The sequence below is a fragment of the Phalacrocorax carbo genome, chromosome 4 (genome assembly GCF_963921805.1).
Source record: "Phalacrocorax carbo chromosome 4, bPhaCar2.1, whole genome shotgun sequence".
Taxonomy (NCBI): Eukaryota; Metazoa; Chordata; class Aves; order Suliformes; family Phalacrocoracidae; genus Phalacrocorax; species Phalacrocorax carbo.
In genome coordinates this window covers 66,230,336-66,255,599 of record NC_087516.1, presented here as the reverse complement: position 1 = coordinate 66,255,599, position 25,264 = coordinate 66,230,336, and the positions used below count along the sequence as shown (strand labels likewise).

The 25,264-nt window shown below is 40.4% G+C and overlaps 1 protein-coding gene across 5 annotated transcripts in view; it reads left to right on the top strand.

Annotated features, from left to right (window-relative positions):
• Positions 1–25,264, top strand: part of SLC10A7 (solute carrier family 10 member 7) — a 156,045-nt gene that overhangs the window by 112,468 nt on the left and 18,313 nt on the right. For 3 of the 5 annotated variants that reach the window (XM_064450293.1, XM_064450292.1, XM_064450296.1), the window contains 3 exons: positions 14,818–14,983; positions 17,917–17,968; positions 19,514–19,587. In XM_064450293.1, coding sequence (XP_064306363.1) covers positions 14,818–14,983; positions 17,917–17,968; positions 19,514–19,587 — 292 coding nt within the window. Of the gene's footprint in view, positions 1–14,817; positions 14,984–17,916; positions 17,969–18,188; positions 18,264–19,513; positions 19,588–25,264 lie in introns of those variants that run through there. The other 2 variants (XM_064450295.1, XR_010372755.1) reach the window with 2 other exon arrangements.

The following is a 25,264-nucleotide window of genomic DNA, read 5'->3' as shown; positions in this document are numbered from 1 at the left end:
AAATTATAAAATTAAGGTAGCTCGAGCCATTTTGTATATGCTTGACAATAAGGGTTTTAATTGCACAACTGCAAACTATTCTTTCTGTATGACTCCTTTATCATTTGTTACACTGGATGGAGGATATTCATGGAATAAGCAGCTGCTCAATATTTCATTTTATACTCATTGTTCCTATTGAAACACAAGGCCTTATTTTTCATGGCATGTGATTGAAATCTTTCACTGAATGTAAAGTGCAACTATTGTTGCAATATAAGATTTTCTGTGACACTTGTCTTTGTAGTGTCTAGTTTTGCCACAAATATTAATTACTTTTTTCTCCCATGTCACGGTGGGAAATTGCTATATTAATACCAAAAGTTGTCAGAAGTGTCCACTATTGGACACCAAAACCAAAACACCTGAAGACTAATTCTTACGTACTTGTAAGTATTCGTTGTTCTGGGGTATTCAGAATGCATGAAGGCAATATCAGTGGGATTTGCTGTTCATTCCCAAGGGGTACAGTTGCTGCTTCTAGCAGCTAGTTTAACTCTGGGTTCAGCTGGAACTTTCTGAATTTTGTCAGCCTAAAGCAGACTTTGAAATGGAAAGGTGGTTAAAAGGTAGGCAAATGGAAGTGGAGTCTACAAAGGAGCAGCCTGGACAAGGTTGAGAATATCTGTCATTGGCTGTGCCATGTAGAACAGTCTTGTATCAAACTATAATTGCACATTTCAAAATTGGCATGTACCGTAACTTACTGAAGTCCTAGTGAAGTTTTTCTTCGATAGTCAAAACCCCCATTAAAGTCTAATAAGATGATGAGCATGATAAGCATGACAGTAGCCACCAGCATCAGTACCTGCACAATGTGAAAAATGGACATAACCTCTGTGTCCCTGAAGCATATTGAGTTGCTCACGTGCTTTGAGTTAAATGACTAAGAATCTCCTTAGTATTCCAGACCACAAAGGGTTGCTGATGGACCTACCCTTGTGTCCCATTCTTATCTTGCCATAATTAAAGTCTCCACCATATGTGGACAAGAAAAAGTACTTGAATCCTCTGGTCCTGAAAGGTCCAAAAACTTGGAGCTATTAGTTGGAAGCCTTAGTTGGGAATTTCTAGGAAACAGATAGCATGGCAGCAGATCCAACAATAAATTAACCTATAGTGATGGAATATCAGCAATTTGTACTGCAATGTAACAAGTCTGAAGTTGATGGTAGATTGCTAGACAAAGTGATTGCAAAATTTCAGGAGGACTTTCATCTATATGTATGATGGCGTGTTACTTTGGAAAGATGTTACAAGAACTTGCTCCGTGAGCTAACTGGTGGAGTTGAGTTGGGTTTTTTTCTGCACTAAATAGTAAGGCTAAGTAACATGAATTGAACAGTAGGTGTATGAAATAAGTTCTCTGAATAATCAGAAGTTCAAAATCAGAATTGTGATGAGACTTAACTGAGAACAGATGCAATTTTGGAGTTCTGATAAAGACTGAAAGAAAAAACAATAGCGAATCTTAAAGGTTGTGTAACTCAGTCACAAATTTAAGAGTTTGGTTTTTATGAATACACTTCAACAAGAAATAGGATGATTCTCCTTTAGAAGTTTTTGAAGCAGTTTCTAGAAATGAATGATCAGGATAAATAGCTCACATTCCTCTAAGCATAAAGACTTCGTTTCTAAAGTTATTGCATTTGATTATATCTGTTCAGAGGATATGGAAGAGAGGAAATGCAAGGACAGCCACACATCAAAAATGCCAAGTTTACATTGATTGTGTTGATTAGGTAGAACTGTACAAAGGTAAGCCAACCTGCCCAAGTAGGAATAGAAGCCATTTTTGAAGGGGGATATCAAAAAATAATGTGCAGTAATCAGGGAAAAACAATAAGCAGGAAAAGGACTGACACCAAGAGATACAGTGATAGGTCTGCTTGCCCTTCATCCAGAGGTGACAGGGATCCGTTCCCAACTAAATGGGAAGTTTTGCATTTTGTTCATAGACCACTACTCACTCATTACTGAACTGTTGCACAACACACAGCACAGCAACATCATACTGCTTTGTGAATCACGCGTTGCTCACTCTGGGATTCCAGGTGCATTAAGAGGTAATGGCCGACAATTCATGAATGAATGGCCGTTTCAGCAATTACTTCTAATTTATCATTTCATGCCCACAGTGTCAATTCCCTACCATGCACAGTCATACTCTTCAGCAGAGAGTCAATAGAAGCACGCTTGGTAAGGTTACCCGGTGGCAAAGAGCTTGATCAGGGGAAAAAATGAGCTTGGAACCTGCCTGCTTGGAGGATTGCTTCTCTTCAGCCTTCCTAACTCAGCTGTGATCAACAGAGGCTTTATGCTTGATCCACATCAGTGTAAAACAGAGAAGGCTGCTTAAAGAAAGCATTCTCCATGGGCTGTATTTTCCTTTAAAAAAATCTTGCCTCTGGGAAAACCTGTGTTGCCTAAACGCTCATTTCCTGAGCGGGCTGCAGAGCTGGCTGTTTGAGCAGCCCCTGGGATACAAGCAAAGCAGATGAGAAGGTGCTTTTAGATTTGTTTTGTTTGGGGTTTTTTGTTTGCTTTATGGCAAAACGTATCAAGAGTTTTGGTTGCTTGGCTGACTTGTCAGAATTTTTAATGATGGCTGGGAGAAAGAAGTCGCAATGGTGTAATTGATGCTTATTTTCTACTGTTTCTCGAGCAATTTTTCAGTACGTCAAGACTGCTGTTGACAGGAATCAAACAACATGCTTTGCTAGCCGCTGACAATGAAATGTGTAAGGGGCTGCAGGTACAGGCTCTGCTCAGGTGGTGGCTGCCATTTGTTAGGTAAAGAAAGAACTGTTAAAGGAGGAGGAAGATTTTATGTTATCAGAAAGGCACTGAGTTACAGATAGCAGTTACTGATAGGTGGCCTTCAATAAGGAGGCTCGCTCTGTTCTTTGTCAGAGATGTGCAGGTTGTCTAAACTTAAAAAAAAACATTGCGGCCTGCATCTTCTGTGCCAATGTGTTTTGCTAATCGGCAGTGTGATGTTACTCAAATCAGTATTGATAGCATAATATTGCATTTGTATTTATAGAGTAACAAATAAGACCTCTCTGACAAGAGGTCTTGAAAAGAGACATAATCTATAGTATTTTATAGAGATCTAATATTCTATAAGCCTTGAATATCTGTAGTGCGTAAGAGCTTGTTATTTGTGCACCACTCTTGTATACCTCTAAGGGGAATTTGAGAATACTTGTTATACGATAAACATCGTAATAGGTATTTCATGGAAAAGATTTCTGAATTTGCTCTGGCAGCTCGATTCTGATTATTTTTTCCTGGGTAGCAGAGTTCTGATGAAGATTGCTGCTTCTGAGCTGTTGTGATTTTGCTAAAATAATTGTTTCCTTGTCTATAGATGTTGGTAATACTTTTAGGCAGCAAAATGTAAGGTTTCGAGAAATGTCTAAGCAGTTTCTTCATGACCAGTTGTGAGATTTGGCTGAAGACTGCTTTTTCTTTGCTTATTTTTTCCTTCTGAAGTGACAGATAACAGGAACTGTGAAAACCACTGCAATATTTCCTTTCCCCTTTTTGCAGACTTTCTCCATTCTCTACACCGAAGTGCTTATGACAGACTTTTATTTTATGTTTTATATTAAAGAGCGATTTATGATTAAATGTTAATGAAATAGAATTTTCACTGTGCTTTCATTATATTCTACTAGTTTGAACATTTTTCAAAGCAGCACACCAAAACCCGCTGTTTTCTATGAATAAATAATAAAAAGCTTGTCTGTACATTATCATTCATGCATTCTCTAGTTGCCCCATTGGTAATTTGTCTGCCAGCGTAAAGTGGGCACTTCACATTAAACAGACCTTAACTAAAGCTAAAATTAATGTTATGATTCTAGGTATTTCTTCTTCCCAAATCTATGAAATGAAGCCAGTTGTACAGAAGGCCTCACTGAATCTGGTCACACAAAAAAATCTTGATGTCCTACAACTAAGGATTTTAAGCACCTTATGCATCATTGCCCAAAATGTTCCAGGGGAACCCTGTCGGCATTTGGGAGGTGTGCTTATAAACATAACTCTAAAAGGGTGCTATGTTGCAATACAAGTTGTCAGTGAAATTGAAACTAAAAAGCTTAGCAATGTATTTACTTGTAAAGGATAAGAAATTGGAAGGGAAAGGTAGGTGGCAGTTGCTAGGGAGTAAAAGGTACTATTCACTTAAATCTACTGTTTGTTTATAGTGGGTGGGTGGAGGAAACAACAGTTGAAGAAGCTGTTACAAAAGGGAACAGTGTCAAATCCTTTCATTCTTGTAGCTTAAATCCACGTGGAAGTAGCCCTGCTTTCACTTTAAAGTCCAGGGGAGGTGCAGGCAGGAGGAGTGGTACCCTGGGAGACGGGGCTGTTCTGGATGCTTGTTGCAGAAAACTGAGATGGCAGATAAACAGCCTTCAGACCACAGTTTGCTCCCTTCTGGTGAGGAAGGGAACAGAACCTAGTATCCACAGAAATACAAAATATGAAGAAAATGTGTACCACAGCTACAGGATCCCTTTAAATTTTTGCCGTGTTGCATCTGTTTGTAAGGTTTTAAAGCAACGGTTATAAATTACCCCAAAATGCGAAAGTTAATTTTGAAAATGGCCTCGTGTGGGTTTTATAAAACTTGCTTTGAAGGCATGTATGTGTCAGGAGCTATCTCTTGGGAGTAAACTGACTGACATAATGGAGTAAGATAGCTTTTAGAGGACTTCAGTAAGCTGAAGAAAGTAAACAAGATGCTTGTAAAAAAGATTTTCTTTTTTTTTTCCCATCCCATCTTCAGAAAAGAAATACTAGATTGCACGCTCCGTAAAATAAGGATATATTTGACATTTGTTGATGTCCTAGAAGGTATCGAAAGGTGGGTAAACAAGTACAAAGTCTGGGACTTCATAGCGGTATATAGGAACAGGTGAGAATGCGTGCCTTCACACAGATACGGTCCCTATAAAATTACCAGGACAGGGTCTGGCTGAAGTGATATGAGCTCTGCTTTGTAAAAGGGTCTGTACATTTGAACTGCGATGCAGACCTTAGATAGGTGGAGGGTGGCTACGCTATAGAAATCTGTGAAGAATGGTCCATCTTATTTATGTAATTTCTCCAACCTGCATAATCTCTCTCCCATTGCAGTATCTGATTCTTTTTTCCCAATTTTTCCCCCTTTCATGTCTTCCAAGCTTCACTGAAGTACTTCCCACTATTCCATGCAGTCGTCTTTCTCGGTTTGCCACCACTATATAAGAAAAGATACTGAGAAGTTATTGAACTGTTTCAAATATCCAGCCTGACTCAAACCTTTTGAAAGAAAATTTTGCATTGTAGAGTTCACTGCAAAGGTCTGTTGCTATAAGTAGTAATAATATTAATTAAGAATGAGTTAGGAATCTTTCCTTAAAAAACAAAGTAAGGTAACTGCTGCATTTAGGTATAGTGATAATCCAGCATAGTTTCAGCTTGTTTCCTTGTGAGTTTCAACACAAGGAAAAGTGACTTGTGTTTCTTTGTTGAAATGGTAAAGCCCCAGGTGTTTTTCCCAGGTATTTAGAAGTACATACCAATACATAATAAACAAGAGGAGCAGAAGTGCAGTAAAACATTGTAAATTCTGTTAATGATTAAATCAGTCCAAAAGAGTTGATAGCATAAGGAAAAATCTGCTTCGCATAATGATGTAAATACCAAGAGATACTTTTGTGTGTATAATGGAAACAGAAAAAGTGCCTTCATAACCACTTCCCCTGTTTGGTTGGTTGGTTTTTTTTTTAATGTCATTGGTTTAAAAGAAATTATGTTGAAGATCTAGGTAATTTTTAAAAGGTGTACTGTATTGCAAATGTCAGAAATTATTCCGTTCCTTATACATGGTGGGGGGGAGGTCCTTGTCCTGTTTAGTTCAATTAATAATTGTCCTGGCTTTGGCTGGGATAGAGTTAATTTTCTTCCTAGTAGCTGGTATAGTGCTGTGTTTTGGTATAGTACTCCCCTGGTATGGTACTCCCCAGCCGGAGCCGGGGGCAGAGGGGTTAGCGAGCGGGTGTGTGGCACTCAGTTGCCGACTGGGGTTAAACCACAACAGTCCTTTTTGGTACCAAATGTGGGGCGCAAAGGGTTGAGTGAATGACAGATCTGACCAAAGCGTGTTAAAACAAATTTGTTATAAGTGTTCATTATATTAGTTTAGTAGTCACTGGTCACAGTGTTGATTTATTTGCTCTCAAAGTTGTATTTGTTCTCAGAGTTGTCTTGTGTAACACCTCGCTTGCCATATATACTGTTTACTAGTATTTATGTGCTGTCATCTCTGGGAGGTGGATTAAGGTTATCGCTTTGCTGTACTTTGTGTACACTTTGTGTAACACTGGCTTATGGTATGATGAAATTCTTGTCCGTGAGATCAGTCTGGTATTTGTACTCAGCATTGCCATCACCTCTGTACTTCGGGAGCCATCTGTTGGAAATTAATAATTACACTTTTTACTTTTTCTCCTCGGAGAGCCAACCTGTGGGGTACACAACTTCCTCCATCTTCCCCTTCTCCCCTAGGCTAATTACAGTAGCTCTTGAGAATTTTAAATATCCTTAGGATGTTCAAACCAGGTTATTTCTATTGCTATGTCTCCTGAATTTGTGTCAGGTCTTGCTTTAGGGTTAAACAACTACTTAGGAATACTGCATCTACTCCAACCCTGGCGACAGTCACTGCAGCTGAACCAGAGAACCAGTATGTGCCAGTATCAGTTACCTCCATACACAAGAAGAAATCTTGGAAGTGAAAGTCAGCTCGTTCAGTAAGGGATGAAGAAACGTCTGTGAGGGAGCTGGAGGAAGAAGCATACTGCCCTGCCAGCAAGGAGGCAGACTACTTTAAAGCAGGGCCATCACGAGAACCAGAGGAGAAAGAGGAAGAATTCCCCCTCTAGTCCTAGACTGTCGTGGACTGAATGAGGTCACGCCACCACAGAGTGCTGCTGTGCTGGACATGCTAGAACTTCAATGTGATCTGGAGTCAAAGGCAGCTAAGCGATATACCACAGCTGATATCGCTAATGCATTCTTCTCAATCCCTCTGGCAGCAGAATGCAGGCCACAGTTTGCTTTCACTTGGAGGGGTGTCCAGTACACCTGGAATCGACTGCCCCAGGGGTGGAAACACAGTCCTACCATTTTCCATGGACTGATCCATACTGTACTGGAGCAAGGTGGAGCTCCTGAACACCTACAATACATTGATGATGGGGCAACACAGCAGAAGTTTTTGAGAAAGGGAAGAAAATTGTCCAAATCCTGCTGAAGGCCAGTTTTGCCATGAAACAAAATAAGGTCAAGGGACCCGCACAGGAGATCCAGTTTTCAGGAGTAAAATGGCAAGATTGACATTGTCAGATCCAAATGAAGGTGATCAACAAAATAACAGCCATGTCCCCACCAACTCGCAAAAAGGAAACACAAGCTTTTTCAGGCATTGTAGGTTTTTGGAGAATGCGTGTTCCAAATTACAGCCTGATCATAAGCCCTCTCTATCAAGTGACCCGGAAGAAGAATGATTTCCAATGGGGCCCTGAGCAACGACAAGCCTTTGAACAAACTAAACAGGAGATAGTTCATGCAGTAGCCCTTGGGCCAGTCGGGGCAAGGCAAGATGTAAAAAATATGATCTACAGCACAGCTGGGGAGAAGGGTCCTACCTGGAGCCTCTGACAGAAAGCACCAGGGGAGACTCGAGGCCAGCCCCTAGGGTTTTGGAAATGGGGATAGAGAGGATCTGAGGCCTGCTATGCTGCAGCTGAAAAAGAGATACTGGCAGCATGGGAAGGGGTTCAAGCTGCTGCAGAGGTAGTTGGTACTGAAGCACAGCTCCTCCTCGCACCCCGACTAATGGTGCTGGGCTGGATGTTCAAAGGGAGGGTCCCCTCTACACATGCAACTGATGCTACATGGAGTAAATGGGTGGCACTGATCACCCAGTGGGCTTGAATAGGAAACCCCAGTTGCCCAGGAATCTTGGAAGTGATCATGGGCTGGCCAGAAGGCAAAGCTTTCAGAATATCACTGGAGGAGGGGAAGCATGCTGAAGAAGCCCCATTATATAATAAACTGCCAGAATATGCCCTGTTCACTGATGGGTCCTGTTGTGTTGTGGGAAAGCATCAGAAGTGGAAGGCTTCTGTATGGAATCCAATATGACAAGTCGCAGAAACTACTAAAGGAAAAGGTGAATCAAGTCAGCTTGCAGAGGTGAAAGCCATCCAGCTGGCTTTAGGTATTGCTGAACAAGTAAAATCGCCAGTGCTCTATCTCTATACTGGTGCATGGATGGTGGCAAATGCCCTGTGGGGGTGGTTGCAGCAATGGAAGCAGAGCAAGTGGCAGCGCAGAGGCAAACCCATCTGGGCTGCCCTGTTGGGGCAAGATATTGCTGCCCAGGTAGAGAACCTGGTCATGAAAGTACATCATATGGATGCTCACGCCCCAAGAGTCGGGCCACTGAAGAACATCAAAACAACCAGCAGGTGGATCAGGCTGCCAGGATTGAAGTGGCTGAGGATTGATCTGGACTGGCAACATAAGTGTGAATTATTTCTAGCTTGGTGGGCCCATGACATCTCAGGCAATCAAGGAAGAGATGCAACATATAGAAGGGCTCATGATCAAGGGGTGGACTTGACCATGGACACTTGCACAGGTTATCCAAGAATGTGAAACATGTGCTGCAAGCAAGCAAGCCAAGCGGGTTAAAGCCTCCCTGATATGGAGGACGATGGCTGAGGTATAAATATGGGATGGCCTGGCAGATTGATTGTACCACACTCCCACAAACCCACCAAGGCAAACACCACGTACTTACAATGGTGGAAACAACCACTGGATGGCTGGAAACATATCCCGTGCCCCACACCGCTGCCTGGAACACTATCCTGGGCCTGGAAAAGCAAGTCTTATGGCGACATGGCCCCCCAGAGAGAATTGAGTCAGACAACGGGGCTCATTTCTGAAACAACCTCATAGACATCTGGGCCAAAGAGCACGGCATTGAGTGGATGTATCACATCCCCTGTCATGCACCAGCCTCTGGGAAAATCAAACGATAGAATGGACTGTTAATGACTACACTGAGAGCAATTGGGGGTGGGACATTTAAACATTGGGATACACATTTAGCAAAAGCCACCTGGTAGGTCAACTAGGGGATCTGATCAGTCAAAACTTTTATGTGCTGAGGAAGGGGATAAAGTCCCTGTAGTGCTCATAAAAAGTATGCTGGGGAAGACAGTCTGGATTCTTCCTGCCTCGGGCAAAGGGAAACCCACCCATGGGACCGCTTTTGCTTAAGGACCTGGGTGCACTTGGTGGATAGTTTGGAAGGGTGGGGAAGTCCAATGTGTACCTGAAGGGGGTTTGATTTTGGGTGAAAATAGCCAATGAACTGAATTGTATGCTGTTGATTGCTATATAATACTGTGTGTCGTCACTGCTATGGTCACTATATGCCATATCAATGGTATTACAGTAAGAATCACCCAAATTAATGAAGAATGAATTTTGATGAAACGGAGCAAAGTGGAGCCATGACGGAACCAGAACTGACTTTATCACATGACAGTCCAACACCACACACCATCTCTCCTGCCCTGAAGGACTGCCATGACAGATAGAGCCCAAAGTCATGGACTAAATGAACTCAACAGACATTTTAGAGGGATGGCCCATAGATTAAGGGAATGATATCTGTGTGTATATATCAAAAGATAGAAAAAGTGGTGGCAATTAATTGGAATGTATTGGAAAGGGTAGGGCCTGGGCATGATGTAGGTGATGTAGAATAAGGATACTGTCCTGGTTTTGGCTGGAATAGAATTAATGTTCTTTCTAGTAGCTGGAACAGTGCTGTGTTTTGGATTTAGTATGAGAAAAATGTTGATAACACACTGATGATTTATCTGTTGCTAAGTAGTGCTTAAACTAAGTCAAGGACTTTTTTCAGCTCCCCATGCTCTGCCGGGTGCACAAGAAGCTGGGAGGGGACACGGCTGGGACAGCTGACCCCAACTGACCCAAGGGATATTCCATACCATATGACGTCATGCTCAGTAGATAAACTTGCAGGAGTTGGCCTGGGGGCAGCAATCGCTGCTTGGGGACTGGCTGGGCTTTGATCAGCAGGTGGTGAGCAATTGCATTGTGCATCACTTGCTTTGTATATTCTTCTCCCCCACCCCGTCCTTTGCTATCCTATGAAACTGCCTTTATCTCAACCCATGGGGGTTTTTTTGGTTTGGATTTTTTTTCCCAATTCTCTCCCCCATCCCACCGGGGAGGTGGGGAGGGTGAATGAGTAGCTGTGTGGTACTTGTTTGGTGACCCCGTCACCACGACAATAATGAACACTAATGAATTACATTGTTTATTGCATTTTTTAAATCTTGTATATCCAGCACTCGAGCAGGCAAGTGGAAACTATCTAGCTGTATTTTACTGACAAATTTCTCTGGGTATACAGTATGACTGTTATGAATGTACAATTAGATAAGTGAATTGTTTTTCTATAATATGTCTTCTGCTATTTTCATGGATGATCTTATAACAGATGAGCATTATTTACCTGCTTTCCTGGAATAGCAGATTGTGTTTCTTTGTACAGGGGATGTTAAGTGAATTAAGCACATGAGCAGTTAGCCCATTTGCTTAGGGAGGCTGGTGTTGAGACAAGGAGGTTATGACAGGATACGGAGCAGTCTGGAGGAAAAATACTGTGGATGTAACCATTCTGCTAGAAGAACTGAATTGAAATGGGGACGCTACTGTTAATTCATGTGTAATTACATTCCTTTGTTGTTAAAAATTAAATCCTGGGGAAGAGAAAAGTTTGAGCCTGAAACTGTTTTGAAGCAAATTTGAGTTGATGCCTTTCCAGAAAACGTTTGAAGACTGCCGGGACTTAGTCATCAGGACATAGTTACTTGATGGACAGATTTATGTTCTTTTATTGTCTTGACTTTTCTGTGAGTTTATCAGCACTTTTCATCATGCAGGTTATTTATAAAATATCACTTACTACAAAGTTTTGGTTTTGCTCCTCTCTTCTCTCTACTAAACCACAGTTTAAGGGAAGGATTCACAGGGAAGGATTCACCATGCACTGTTCTTTCATGTGCAACCTCTGGGTCAGCCGTCAAGAATTCTCTGCTCTTTCAGGTTGGCATTTACACCCACACAAACCCTTTGCAGTTCATCGTGCTTCGTGTGATCACTACCATAGGACCCAAAGGCCCCAGAGGCCTCCTTGCAGAAGTAATTCTGCAGGAATCTCAGCAGGGATGCGGGTTGCAAGGCCTCTGGACCTTGAGATTTGTACATTAAATATTGTGCATGCATTCTCTGCAACATGGGAGCGCCCTGCAGCATTTCCCCCCTGTAAAGTATATTTTAAATGCTTTTATAATTCACATAATGATTATTCTTCCAATATCTCTGCCTCTCCCCCACCCCCCAAGATGTTGTTTTTAACTGCATTTTATGTGAGGAATTCCCTTTCAGTAGGAACTGTGGAATTATTGCATCTGAACAGTACTCCCCTTTTTGATCTTTTCCATCAGTGTCCCAGTCTGATGCATCTATTTCAGATGTCAGTCATTCACATTACTCAGGCTGTAAGTTCATCTTTTCACAGGAGCATCAATTCACGTGTTTTCTCAACTGCTTGTTTCTCCGGTGCTTGTCCCTCCCTTGTTCCCCGTTGTACTGGTATGTACTTCAAAATACTGGACTTTGTCATTTCAACTAAGAGGTGACACACTGATATGGTGCCTGAGTCCGGCGCCTTCATACAGGCCCTAACACAGCTTTTGCTGTGTTTGCAGACAAATGAAGCTTAATACCTCTGTCCAGGCTCCGAATTACCTGCGAGATTCTTTCTTTAATCATTTCAATCTGCATCGCTCATGGTTTTTGAACCTCTATTAGACTTCCTGTGAGAGAGTGCCAGCACCACAGAACAGCAAGGCTCGCTGGCTGGCTGGCTCAGTAGTTTGTTGTGTGTTGTCTTTATTGTATTTCTGGGATTTATAGTTATTTCACTACAAATCTTCACTATTTTTTAAGTTCTGTGTTAACCCTGAAAAGTTACAGAATTGGGTTAAGAATTAAAAGATTTTCAAAGCATCCTTGTCCTGAAACAACTCTGCAGGGCATGAATAAGTAATAGTTGGATTGTTTTTCAGTCAAAATGAATCAGCTGACATGAGCTTCCCTGTGAAAAATCTAGTTGAGTTTTTACAGATATCTGTAGGGTTATATTTCTTCCCTCTTAAGTTATACAAGAATTTAGATTACCTTGAATCAGTGATCATAGGCTGAATCAACCTCTGAAATTATAGATCTTGTTGAACCTTGTGAGAAGGTCAAAAGAAATGGGATTCCGTGTTAGAGAAGGATGTATTTTGTGTGTTTTTACAGTATAGAATTAGCATGACACTGGGTTCATTAGATGATTTCCTGATGCCACAATTTAGTTCTTCTAGGGTCTGACTATGTCATTTTTTAAAAAACCACAATGTGCAGTAAGAAGCCATACTGGTATTTATGGTGGTTGATTCACAATAATACCAGACTAGATAGAGGTACATATTTAAAGAAAGTGTCAGCCAAGCGAAAATTTTGAGGAAACACGGCTTGCAGTTTCACTCCTAAAATGTTTTTTCTTTCTCTTCTATGTCGTTTCATGTTAAATATGTGTATGAAGTTATAATTGTCATACATGTTATAATTATAGCTTGTACAGACACAAGGTGATAGTTTTCATAATAAGTACCTCCAGTATAAGTTGTACTGTGGCATGATTACCATCAATTTTCTATTTCAACATCTTGTTGCTTTCAGTGTAAATCTTCTGGAAAGACCATAAATAAATAGGTGGTCTTAAGTAGCTTTTCTTTTTCCCCAATGTGACCTTAATTTATGGGATAATAGGATTTTTTTGAACTTCCTTAGAAAACACTCACTTTAGAGGTGAAAAGCTTCGCTTTTTGCTTCTGATAATTACAGAGTCCCAAATCTGCTCAGATGAGACTAATCTGATTGTTTTTCACATTGTGCACTAAATGTCTTCACTCAGCTTTCTTGCCTCTCTCTCATCAATGTAATGGTTTATTCCTGCCTGGTGGTATGTAAGGAGGTGGATGAAGGAGCTCCATTGAATGCCCTTTCAGGAGTTTGTCCGTATATTCTGACTTTTGTTGTCTCTTTAACATCTGGCAAGTGTGAATTTTTAAAGTTGAGTGTTTTCAGTGGGGTGTTGAGCATTCCCTTATGTGATTTCCGATAAATCTGTTATTTTTCATCAGTGGGAAGCACAGAAGTGCTGGGAGGTAAGTGCTCGTCTTCAGCCTGCTTAGCTGTGCGTGAACCCCACATGCCAAATTTTTAGTATGTGCCTTGCCACACGGTTGATGAAGCCTATTTGCTGTGGTTGCTGGGGTAGCTGCTTCCAGGACTTCCCTATTGAGAGACCTGCAAACAGACTGGGTAGGCAGTGAGGAAAACTGGACAGCTGTGAGGTCAACCCCACAGCTTTGGCAGTTAGTGTGTGAAAAGGTCCTATGGTAGCATCAGTGATGATACTTTGATATTAATCTTGAATAACTCTAAAATGTTCTGGGTTATTAAACCAATAGTGGTGGTGTTTATTAATGGTAACACTGTGGGAAGGTAACGAGACACCTTTAGAGGGCTCTGGTAGAAGTGTTTCAGGATCTCGTGCTATTATTTCTGAAAGAGCATGGTAACAGAGAACATCAGGAGGTCTCAGGAGAAATTAGGCAAGATAATGTGATTGCTGAAAAATTAACACAAGTTGCAGCTGTATGATAAAAGCTTTAAAAAGTTTTTTTCAAACCATATAAAGTAAAGAGAGAAACCAAAAGCGACTCCCCAGGCAGGGCTGAAATAGATGCATTGTATCTGCTGAGGCTTAGTCCTGCAGTACTTGGCATAATGTGAAAGTTGAGGTTACTTTAAAATCCATAGTTGTTTCTAAAAAATATTCTTGAAAAACAACTTCAGGTTCTGTTTCCTGAAAGTGCAAAAGTTCTGCTACGTACAGTAGGTTTTCTTGTTTTCATGTGTTAATTCTGGTATTCTAAAAGCGTGCAAATAGCATTTGTCTTTGGATTTACAAAAACTCTAGATATTCAGAGTTTGAATTATTTAAACTCCCACAACACATGCACTTTTGCTTTTCAAGCTTGAGTTATAATTTAATTAAAAACTTCTGGTGCATCGCTAGCTATTTAAATATTAAAATGTTCCATGGATCACTTTCGATTATCTACCGTCATGAAATTCCTGAAGATGTCAGATTTTTAAGATTCCCAAAGTTGCACTTGGAATTGTCTGTTGATGCAAAGGGGACTGTGATAATTACATACATCCATTAGTATCAGCAGAGGAGATAAACTTTGGGGAGGCTTAATGGGCATGTCTCAGTGACAGCTAGCAAAGAACATTTGGCATGATTAAGGATGGATTTGAATGTACTTGAAAATATACTCTCATTATGGACGCCCAGTGGAAGTTGCACTACAAATGTTAAATTCCCCAGAAGAAGAGTTGTGTGGCAGGGAAGCTTTGAAATCCACTGTGGCCGTCATCCAAATTACTCTCTTCTTTTTGTGTCTTTCCGCTGTCAGATTCACTTTGTGATGCCCAACTTGGCTCCCTGCATCTTTGAAAAGAGGCAACCTGTTGTTTTCTGTGTTTCAGATTGTCCGAAGATACATCAAGGACTGGCTTGAAAGGAAGAAGCCTCCATTTGGCGCTATCAGCAGCTGCGTGCTCCTGATGATCATCTACACAACGTTCTGTGATACTTTTGCCAATCCAAATATTGACCTTGATAAATTTAGTTTGATTATAATAGTGTTCATAAGTAAGTTCAGCCTTAAAGCATCTCTTTTATCTGTGTTTGAGGTGTGTAATGAGCTATATATACTGGAAAGGGTGGGGCTGCGGGGATACCACATAGGGCTAGAGCTTGTACTTGCAATGCATCTAGTAAACCAGATTACCAGACTTCTTAGGGGATTGAGTAAGCATTTAGAGAAGGATGAACCCTGCTATTAAGGTGTGTCTGAGACTGCTCAGTGGTCCTCCCTTTCTAAAGGGGCATGATATTACTTTCCAAGCGTTTATGACCATTCTGTTTTGGCTTCTTTGTTATTAAACAGCCATAAATGCACAGATGTTACATTCCAAACAGAAATGAAAGACTGGAGTTTGAGCTGTTACTTAAAAGCACTGTTACAACTTTTAAATAGTTCTTCCTTACCATATTATAAACCTAGAAGCTGGTTTTGAGTTTGAATGTGTTGATATATTTCTGTGGATGGGTGCATTTCTTGCAGAGTTTGTTTTAGAAGCACTCTAGTCGTTCAGCCTTAAATAACATACACATGAGAATAGACTGCCGGTATCCTTGCCATCAGTTAAAAATACACTCGCAGATCACTACCTCCCAGGGAAGGGCAGTGGTATACAGGCACTGTCTCCTCTCCCAGTAGGGAATTCCTGTCTTGCTTCAGACTTTCCAGAGACAGGAGTTTTCATTTGCTTGGGGGAGAGGTGACTGCAGTATGCTACAGTATAAATCACTTATACACTCTAAAACTGCTAGATTTCAAGAAATCAATGCATCACCTACCTTGTAGTGTGTGTATGCACACATGTTTGTCTAATAAAAATAATGTATCTTCTGTAAATCCAACCTCCGCTTAAGTCATTAGGAAATTTGCCCCTGCCCTTTGTGGGTCATTTCTTATCCTATCCTAATTGTGGCAGTTTTCTGGATTATGAAACACTCTACGTGTGTAAAATACTTCAGGGAATTATAAATGGTACTCTAAATACTTAATTCTGAAAACAAAGAAGAAGGAAGCCATGCTAAGGAGCTTTTTTTTTTTCCAAAACGGAAGAAATACTTATTTGCATAGGCATCTGAGAAGGGCCACATCCCAGATGCACTCAGTGCACAACTGTCAGCAAAAAAGAGGTATATGGACATTTTCAACTCTGACTTAACATGCAGAGAAACTCAGAATGAAGTAATTTTATGTTACTGTGCTGACTGCTACTTTGAAAAAAAGAGTTCTTTTTTAATTAAAATGGCATGTTCTTCCTTGAACAGTTGGTGTAGAGTGTTTGCTTCCATTGCCTTTCTTATCCTTTCTTTTATTTCTCTAAGACGACAACTCTGCATTTGTGCCATGTGTAATTATACATACCGCTTGCAGTGCATTACACTGAAAATCGTTATATATAGATTTTCATTGCCAGTGTGCATAACTGGAATTTCTTAGTTAATATTACTATCAGCATTGAAACTATTTGGAACATATTAGACATTTGGTTTCTTCTAAAATATTTATAAAACCAAAAAACAAGGAAGTTGTGGAGATGGATATGCACATTGTATTCTAGAAAAAAGTTTCTGTACCACCATTGGATGTGTTGACTGGATGTGGGTGTTGTGTTATAGTAGGATGTGAAATTAGCACAAGGAGTTTGAGATAAACTGCATTTATTATTCTGCTGATTAATGGGTTTATGTCATTTTTATGTTAATATTCTAGCCACAGCAAAATATGCACAAAGGATAATTAGTAGCAACACATGCTTATTGCAGAATTATATGTATTAAGGGATTTTTTTTCTGTGCATATTAAATTAACGTACTTAGTTGCAGAAAAAATTGTAATTCAGGAGCAATGGATTGCTTCCTTAGTTCATGAAGGAAGAATTAAGTGCATGCTGAGGTGACATTTATACCTCCTAGGAGATATATGTAAGAGAACGGAAAATGTCACTGGTAATAGCTAATATCCCTGCCATGTTGCCCAGTTGTAAACTGGGGTCAAAATCAAATGCATTGTCTTGGCCTGCACTACCCTATGGGACACATCAGCCTTACTGCATTCACAAGTTTTGTGAGGAAAAGGGAGAGGACCCATCCCAGATTCTGTTGCAAGTAAAAGCCCTTCCCCCCATAACCCACAGACACCTCAAAAAAGGCTGCGCAGGTCACAGGGTTTCTCTTCCAGCTCTATTCCTGCGCTCCAGCACGACGCTTGGTCTCTGCAGTCCCAGCAGCTACTCACAGCAGGACGGGGAAGCCGCAGACCAAGGGTGGGCTCTGTGCATCCCTCCACCCCTGCAGGTGTCAGGAGAGCTGGCAGAGAGGAGAGCTCCCCTCAGGATGCTCAAAAACCATCCACACTTACAAAGCTGTCTGTGCTTCAGTGAAAGCTGCTTTGTCTGATGTAAGCTGCCCAGTTCAGGAATTAGCCTTTGTCTCAGAGGGAATGAAAACGTCTGTGATGATCTTCTCTTAATAGTGATCATTCATCGGGAGAGTAATATACCCAGTGTCTGAGAATATTTATTGTGATCATGCTTACACATTGTGCTTTCTCCTGTTAAATAGAAAGAGGCTAAATTTAAATATTTGGCAACCAGAGCATGCCTGAGAGATTCTATGTTGTCAACCCAATAAGCGAAACAAGTGCAAACAGATGTGCAGCATGCAGTAGTGAACTTCCCTGCCATTCACCGTGTCAATAAATACTTGATTCAGAAGAGTCACCTCAGGAAGAACTTGTGTAGTCATGATATTAGCTCTAGCTTTCTTGGATGTAATGATATGTATTGTTCTTCAAGACAGTCTTTAAAGGTCGTCTGTCATTGGATTTCTCTGGATAGACTTGGTCCAGCCTAGCTGTATGTGGGCAAAAGGCATGTACGCAGCAATTGCAGAGATTTAAGTGATCTTTACTTCGGTGATCTAATTCGAACTTGTTTCTCTTTCAGTATTTTCTGTTCAGATGAGCTTCATGTTTTTGACTTTCCTCTTCTCTACAAGGTAATTGAATGTGCTGAATCAGAACCTTTGAATATTTGTTTTGTGCAATAACTTTGATTTGGATGATACTGTTTATGCAAATGTGTTAAGAGCAGATTTCTGAATAGGGGTGACCTCATTTTGGTATTTCATATTGTCCTTACTGCATTTTCTCTGTTAGAGTTTCATAGGCTAAGAGAGCAGGACCTGAATTCTGTCCTTTCTTGTGTGTTAATTACAGAGTTGTTAAATCTCAATCAATCACTGCTATACCTCATCCACTGAAAAAAATGGATTTGCACAGATGTCACTGAAGGTATAATTTGCCCTGCAGACATGCTGATGACATATGAGAGAGAGAACTCAGTTTGACTTTTTACATCTCAAGATACATTTGCTGGGCTGGCAATTCGCTCTTCTCTGTATATGTCAAATGTGTTATATTTATATGGCGGTTCTTAAAAGAAAGTTGTCCTGAACTAATGTTTGGTAGAGCTATTTTTTTTCTTTTGAACTATCAACCATGAAGAACAGTTGTACATTCACTTCTCAAAAAATAGTACATGAGAATGGTGTTAGCCAATGGCTTAGTGCATCACTTGAGCTGGTCCGAGTATCCACCATTGGCCTTTCACTTAGGCTTACTGGAGTGTTTTTCTTAGCAGCACTCTGCTGAACGGCAAGTGCCACAATACAGCAGACTCCAGACATACGCTTTATATAAATTATACAATACCCATGAGGGAGAGTCACGAAGAAGGGTGCAACGTTTTAGAGCTACTTATGCTTTTTTTAGTGCCACAAGAAAATTCCCGTGACAAGATTGTACCCTGACCTTAAGAGGCATTTTTAAATAACTTCTGAACTGCTAGACCTAACCTTTGGGAAAGATATGTCCCAAGTGCAAAATCTAAAATGCCATAAGTAGTAACCAACTCAGTATGGCAAATATTTAGAATCTCATTGAATGATTCCAAATTTGGACCAAAGGGTGATCCACTGGCCAGTCATATACCTCTCTCTGTATGTCACTTCTCCACCCTTCCTGGCCTTACCCCCAGTGTGTAAGCCCTTAGATGCAGTTTTTCTCTGAAATGGAAGATAACTACATATTCTAAGCAGTGCTCATAGGGTAGACACAATATGCTGTCTAAATGGAGCATTTTGTTACCAGTACATACTAGGAAAAGAAATCGTAGAGCACTCCTTTCTTCCCCCCCACCACACCCCGAGGAAAGCTGGCCATTGCTGTCATATAGCATGTTTGCAAAAATAACCTTGGCTGGAATAAAGTTGTGTCCTACATACCATGTGTTCAGAATTCCTCTGCTTCACATGGAAGCATATTCATTAGAGAGTTTGCCACAACTGAGAAACAATTCTGCTTTAAAAAAAAAAAATCAAACACTACTGTTCATTTGTGGGTAGAATTATTTCTGTCACTAGACCTGATCAAAGTGATGGGAATGTGAATGTGCATATGGATTCTCAAAGTAATATATTTGATCAATGATGTTTTAAGAAGGTTTTTGCTATCAGAGGTTATTAAAACTCTTTCTTTTCTAGGAATAACTCTAGTTTCACACCAGCAGACACAGTGGCTATCATTTTCTGTTCCACACATAAATCCCTCACCCTGGGTAAGTCGGGAGATAAGCTTTTGAGCAGAACAACAGTAACATTCATACCTTGCTGTGTTGGAAAAAAAAAAGTTGTTGGTTGCTGGCTTTTCTGCTTAAATGGTTTTGGGTTTAGCATGACAAGTAATGTTACCAGTATGGTACTAATAGTAGGATAATATTCTTGCACAGATAAAATAAATGCTTATTACAGGGCAGACAACATAGTCTTCTCAGCTGAGATTTTAGTGGTTATACAGTAAGACCACCTTATTTATGGAAAGCTGGATTCTTCTTTCTGTTCTTATTCAGTTCTGTTGCCTAATCCAATACTGATAAAATTTCAGGTTTGTTACTGAAAACATTATAAGGTCTCACAGTAGAATCCTACACCTGAAACCCAGGCTGTACAAGTGAAAATCAAAGCATGTAGTGTATTCAGAAATCACAAATAGACAATACTGTCTTTTGATTAACACGAGCAAAATGTATGTGTCCATTTTATGTCTGCAGATATTTTGGATAGTTTTATTTATTAGAATTCATTTATCAAAATACCATTGAGATATTTGTCACTTATGACCCCTTAGTGATAATAAGATATTCTGATGGAAGTTCACAAAATACTGCTAAATCAGTTGTGCTTGCAGCCACTTGCTACTGCTTCATCCATTATGTTCAGTCAGTGAAATCCCTAGTACTCAAATATTTTCTCACTGTTTTTCAAAATATAAAAACATATGCTTGATAAAGCATATGTGACTGAATATGTGCCTTTTCAAGACTCTGTCTGTCAAAGAGAAACACAGCTAGTGTCAATAACAAAGGTAATAACTCAGCCTGAAACAGGGGAAGAACAAGTTGGGACTTAGGTGAGATGTTTTCCAAGTCAGTTGGATATAGTGAAACTCATCTCAGGGTTCTTTGCTTCAGCCAGACCTGTGCTGCACAACTGTTGGCAAGTGCCCTTGAAAGTCTGTGGGAAGTGAATGAGTTCCTGGAAGACAAGAAACAGCCAAACATAATGCCTCTTTTTCACAATGGAAACGAGGAATTATAGATCAGTGAGTTTAACTTTGTTCTGTAGAACACTACTGAAACAATTAAATATATTATTTTAACAGTGTAGGAAGAAACAAGGGCATGAGTAACAGCCCCATAGATTTGTCAAATGCATACCAAACTAACCTAACTTCCTGTCACACAAGGTCTTGGGGGTTGCAGAGAAGTAGCAAAAGTTATATGGCTTGAGAGTGTTAGGCTTTTGACATTTGCATGATGTTTGGGGCTCCACAATTCAGCTGTTCCACGTAATTTTTGGAAGGAGATCAGAGGAGAGTGCCATGAATGATCACAGATCTCAAAAACATGACCCCAGAAGAAGGTTGAAACAATTGGGACTGTTGAGAGAAGACAGCTGAAATATAGCAGTGATCCTCAAATGCATAAAACGTTGATGCAAAGAAGGAAAAAAGTAACTCTTTCACAGTGCACTTTGAAAAGGGAAGGACTTTGTTACAATGATGATGATTTAAGCTAACAGGCAGGGAAACCTGTCTAATGTAAAACAGTTTAGCTTTGGAATAATGTGGTGCCTACTGATGTCTTGAATCTCCTGTCATAGTAGACAAGCCTCAGACAGGAATTAGATAGCTAGAGTTGATCCTGCCTTGGAGCAGAACACAGATTAAATGACATTAGGTCTTTTTCAGCAAAATGTTCTATGAAACCGAAGATTCAACCAATAAATAAGCTTGTATACAGGAGGATAGTCGTGCTTGTATATATAGAAAGCAACTCCACACATAAGTCATAACATACTACCATACTTGGTAGAGGTGCGTATAACCTTAGGACACAGCTGTGATACCACAGAAGATAAGCTGGTTGTATTTAACAGCACAAATGTGTAACTTTCCCCTGCCCAGTGAAAAAAGTTTTATATACATTTTTTTGAAGACTTCTGCATCTTGCCATGACACTAAGAAAATAAGCACAAAGCCTTCTTTTAATATTTAAGTTCTAGAGGGGCCTGCCATCACCCAGAAAAAATGAGGACTCTTCATTTCTTTTACTCACTCTACCAAGCATTCTCATGCAGTGTGTCTTGACCTGCACCCTGTGCACACAGCTGAGTTGGTTCACTTTTCTTTTTATGTTTTATGTTCTCCTTCAGAAAACCTAGTTTGAGATTCCTACCTTGCTTGACTTTTTGGTTCACATTTTCCTGATTTCCAGTTACCACTTTCATTAGCACAGCCTGATGAGTCAGGCTTTGTATTTTGCAGCTTTCTTTGCCCAAGCACACCAACAAAAATACTTTGGCCACCTTGACTTCAAGAACTCCTACAGCTTCTCCCCAGCCGTACATACTTTTACCCCGCTAATACAGATGTCTCATGGATTGGTGTGCAAGTTGAAATGAAACAAGTTGATGGTGGAACGCAGTATTGCAAGGCTTTTTGTCAGCTTCAGGACAGGCTGCTTTACCTTCATCCTTGAGCTGGTGTTTCATGGCAAGTTTGCCTCCTAGGAGGCTAGTCGCAAGATGCCCTTTTGCGCTACCTTTCCTTACAGCTCAGGGCCTGTGTTGGGGTCGCTGGGTGGCTGGGACCTGTGCCGCCCTTGCTATATTCCATCTCTGGGGCTCAGCTTTGTCAAGGTTTCTTTGAGGCTCACAGGCTTGTCTTGTGTGTGGTCAGCAGCAGCATGTCCCGAATTGAGCACCACCCTAATAGGGAAATGCTCTTTTTGGCAGTGCCTGGAAGGCCATCTTTGGTAAGCCTGAGGGCCCCACCGCTCTTGTGTGCACGCCTACACAGTGTGTGCACTACGTAGGTGTGCCTGCTCTATATCAGTTTCAAGCTGGCTATTTTTGAGGCCACTGGTATTTTACTCTGTTTGGTATTAGTACCAGGTCCAGATAAGATAGAGCTGCATAAACACATTTCTATGTAAAAAGGCAGGATCAGGTGCGATAAGGCATGCCCCTGAGCTGATGATGTAAACAGGATTGTTAGCCAGGTCAACTAGCATTTATTTCTTCACTGAAGGTAGAAGCAGAGTAGATCTAATTTGTTTTTAAGGACCAGCCATTTCTGAATGACAATTAAATCTATCCACAGCACAGTCTAGTCCACCCTGATCTTAGCAGAAAGAACAACAGGCATAGGCATGTTAGCCCTTACTCTTTTGTTATTCTGTCACATTTCTATTTGTCCAGAGGTGTTTACTACAAACCATGCAACGAGAAACCTTCTGTTCTCTTGTGGCGGCGAGAGTTTTTCCCTCTTCCTCTGTCATTACAATGCCTGAAAGCACAAACACAGCTCAGGGTCTGGTTTCACATCCGTTGTGGGGCTCTGCTTTGTGTTCAAGATTCCAGTGGTAGTGTATAAATGACCCCCCAACACTTGTTCTTTCGCTTTGAAACTGATTTCTCTCAGCTTGGCAGGTGAAACTCCAAATAGGTACGTCTGGCCCATTCCCTGGGGAGCTTAGAATGGCACCGACTAAAGTGGGAGAAGAGCTGACAGCTTTAAAGCTTTAGAAGTGGTAATAGGAGAGGCATGAGAAGACTTTTATAAGTCACTTTCTCCCACACCATATTATGAAACCAACTAATTCCCATGCAGTGCATGCTCATGAGGCCAACTGCCACTTCCACTGTTGAATCCCCATGAATAAGTACTTGCTCTGCACGGAGATGAGTGCTGTTCCCATATGCTGGGTTTTAGTTTGTCGACAGAACAGTTGACACACTTTTTGTCTCAAAGATCAGAGTGCAGGGCATGTTTGTGTAAGGACAAATTACACAGGGTAGGTGCCTTTGTGTTTCTTAGTTAGGAACACAAGCAGATATTTCTGCGTAGAGGTGGGTGCATTGGCAGTTTTTTGAATTCAGTGCATCACATGCAGAAAAACTAATGTTTATTTGTATTTCACTTAATGAGTGAAACTGGATATAAACTTACAAGGAGCAAAGATAAATATAGTATTCACAGTGCCCTCTGGCATATTCACCCACACTTTGTTCTCTTTCTCTCCTTCTCCCTGCTCACATATATGCACAGTACATGTGAGCACACACATATGCGGACATTTGATGCATGGCTTTTATTAGTGCATTTGCCATTGATTGATTAGTACTTAGTATTAGTACTTCGTCTATTGATTGATTGCAGATGAAGTGACTATTTGACCTTTAATTATGAGCCTTGCTATTGAAAATGACATTGAGCTATGGCTTCACATAATCCATCTGGAAAGCCCGACATGATGCCATTCCCTGGAGTTCATTCAGTGAGAAGAGAAGAGGCCTCAAGGAAGTGCAAAGCTATCAGTGTGGCTCACCTAAAAAAAGACTGCAGTTGTTGCTTGCACTTACACAAAAGTTACAGCCAAGTACAGAAGGTTATTTTCTTTTTTGCAGAGAATGAATTGCTAGCTAGAAGTTACAACTCCAAAAGTAAAATGCAGAGTTGTCAAAAAATATTTTCACTTTAATTCTTTGTATTTACTATGGAAAATTATTTTATCAGCAAAAAATAGAGTACTGCTACCTATTTGGGCTGCCACAAGTGCAAATGTTAGTACTGTAAGTATGATGAGCAGCAGATTGGTAAAAACCAAACGAAAAAAACAAAAATAACCCCACCTTATAATAAAAGCAGGGTATTGTTTGTGATGCAGAGTGCCTTTTTTCTCATTTGGATTTATCAATGTAGCAGTTCTTTTACCATGGAATTCTTAAAGTAATGCGATCAAAGTTTCTAGGCTACAAAATACTTTCAGGAAAGAATACACTTGATTTTGCAAATAAAAACCAAAGCACTAACTTTCTTTTGTATTGTTTTAATTTCATTCAAAATTATTTTTTAAATACTCAGCTCCTTACTGCACGAGTACAGAGCTGATAGTCTGTACCTGAACAATTCTTAAAAGCCTGCTGTAGTCCACAAGTACATTCATAGACAACTCAATTCTCTGTGAGTGGTTCATCTAGGCTATGGATTAATCAGCCCATGCCTTCCTCTGAGTTCCCCAGCTGCACAGTGTGACAGAGTGCATCGTGCTCACACACAGCTCCAATCTGCTATCTACAGTTTGCTCATGTTTTCTACAGATAGCTCCTTACAAGATTTTTCAGAGATAAATAAGATATTTGCACAGCCTAAAACACTGCTGTTTAATATTAGCTGGGTTTTTGCTGTACTAATCAAGAGCAGACTCTTCTTATTGTGTGGTGATAATCACCTTTCCCCTTTTGATAGAAAAATGCTCTAACTTGTGTTAAGATAAAAGGTAGATAATTTGGATTTTAAAAAGGCAAAGAGGCATCTCTTAATAATTCTATAATAGAAAGTAAGATGGTAAAATTGGGTGAGTTGCCCCAAATGAGTGTTCAGGCTTTACTCTAGTATTTTTGAAATGGGGTGGTTTTTCTCTGTTCCTGGCAGAGAATTGTCCTCTAGGGCAATTATTCATCAACGTACTAACTGTGACTAGCTATAAAGGTGTGAATAATTCCTCTGACTTCTACATAAAGATCTAGAAAATAATCGGTTGCTCTCTGAAAGTTTTTACGCGTAAGACTTTTAATACTGTCTCTCACTTTAAAATTTTTCCTGTGAATGTTGAACAGGAGACATTACTGCTGGCATCATGTCATATTACTTGGTGTTATTAGTGCTTGAAT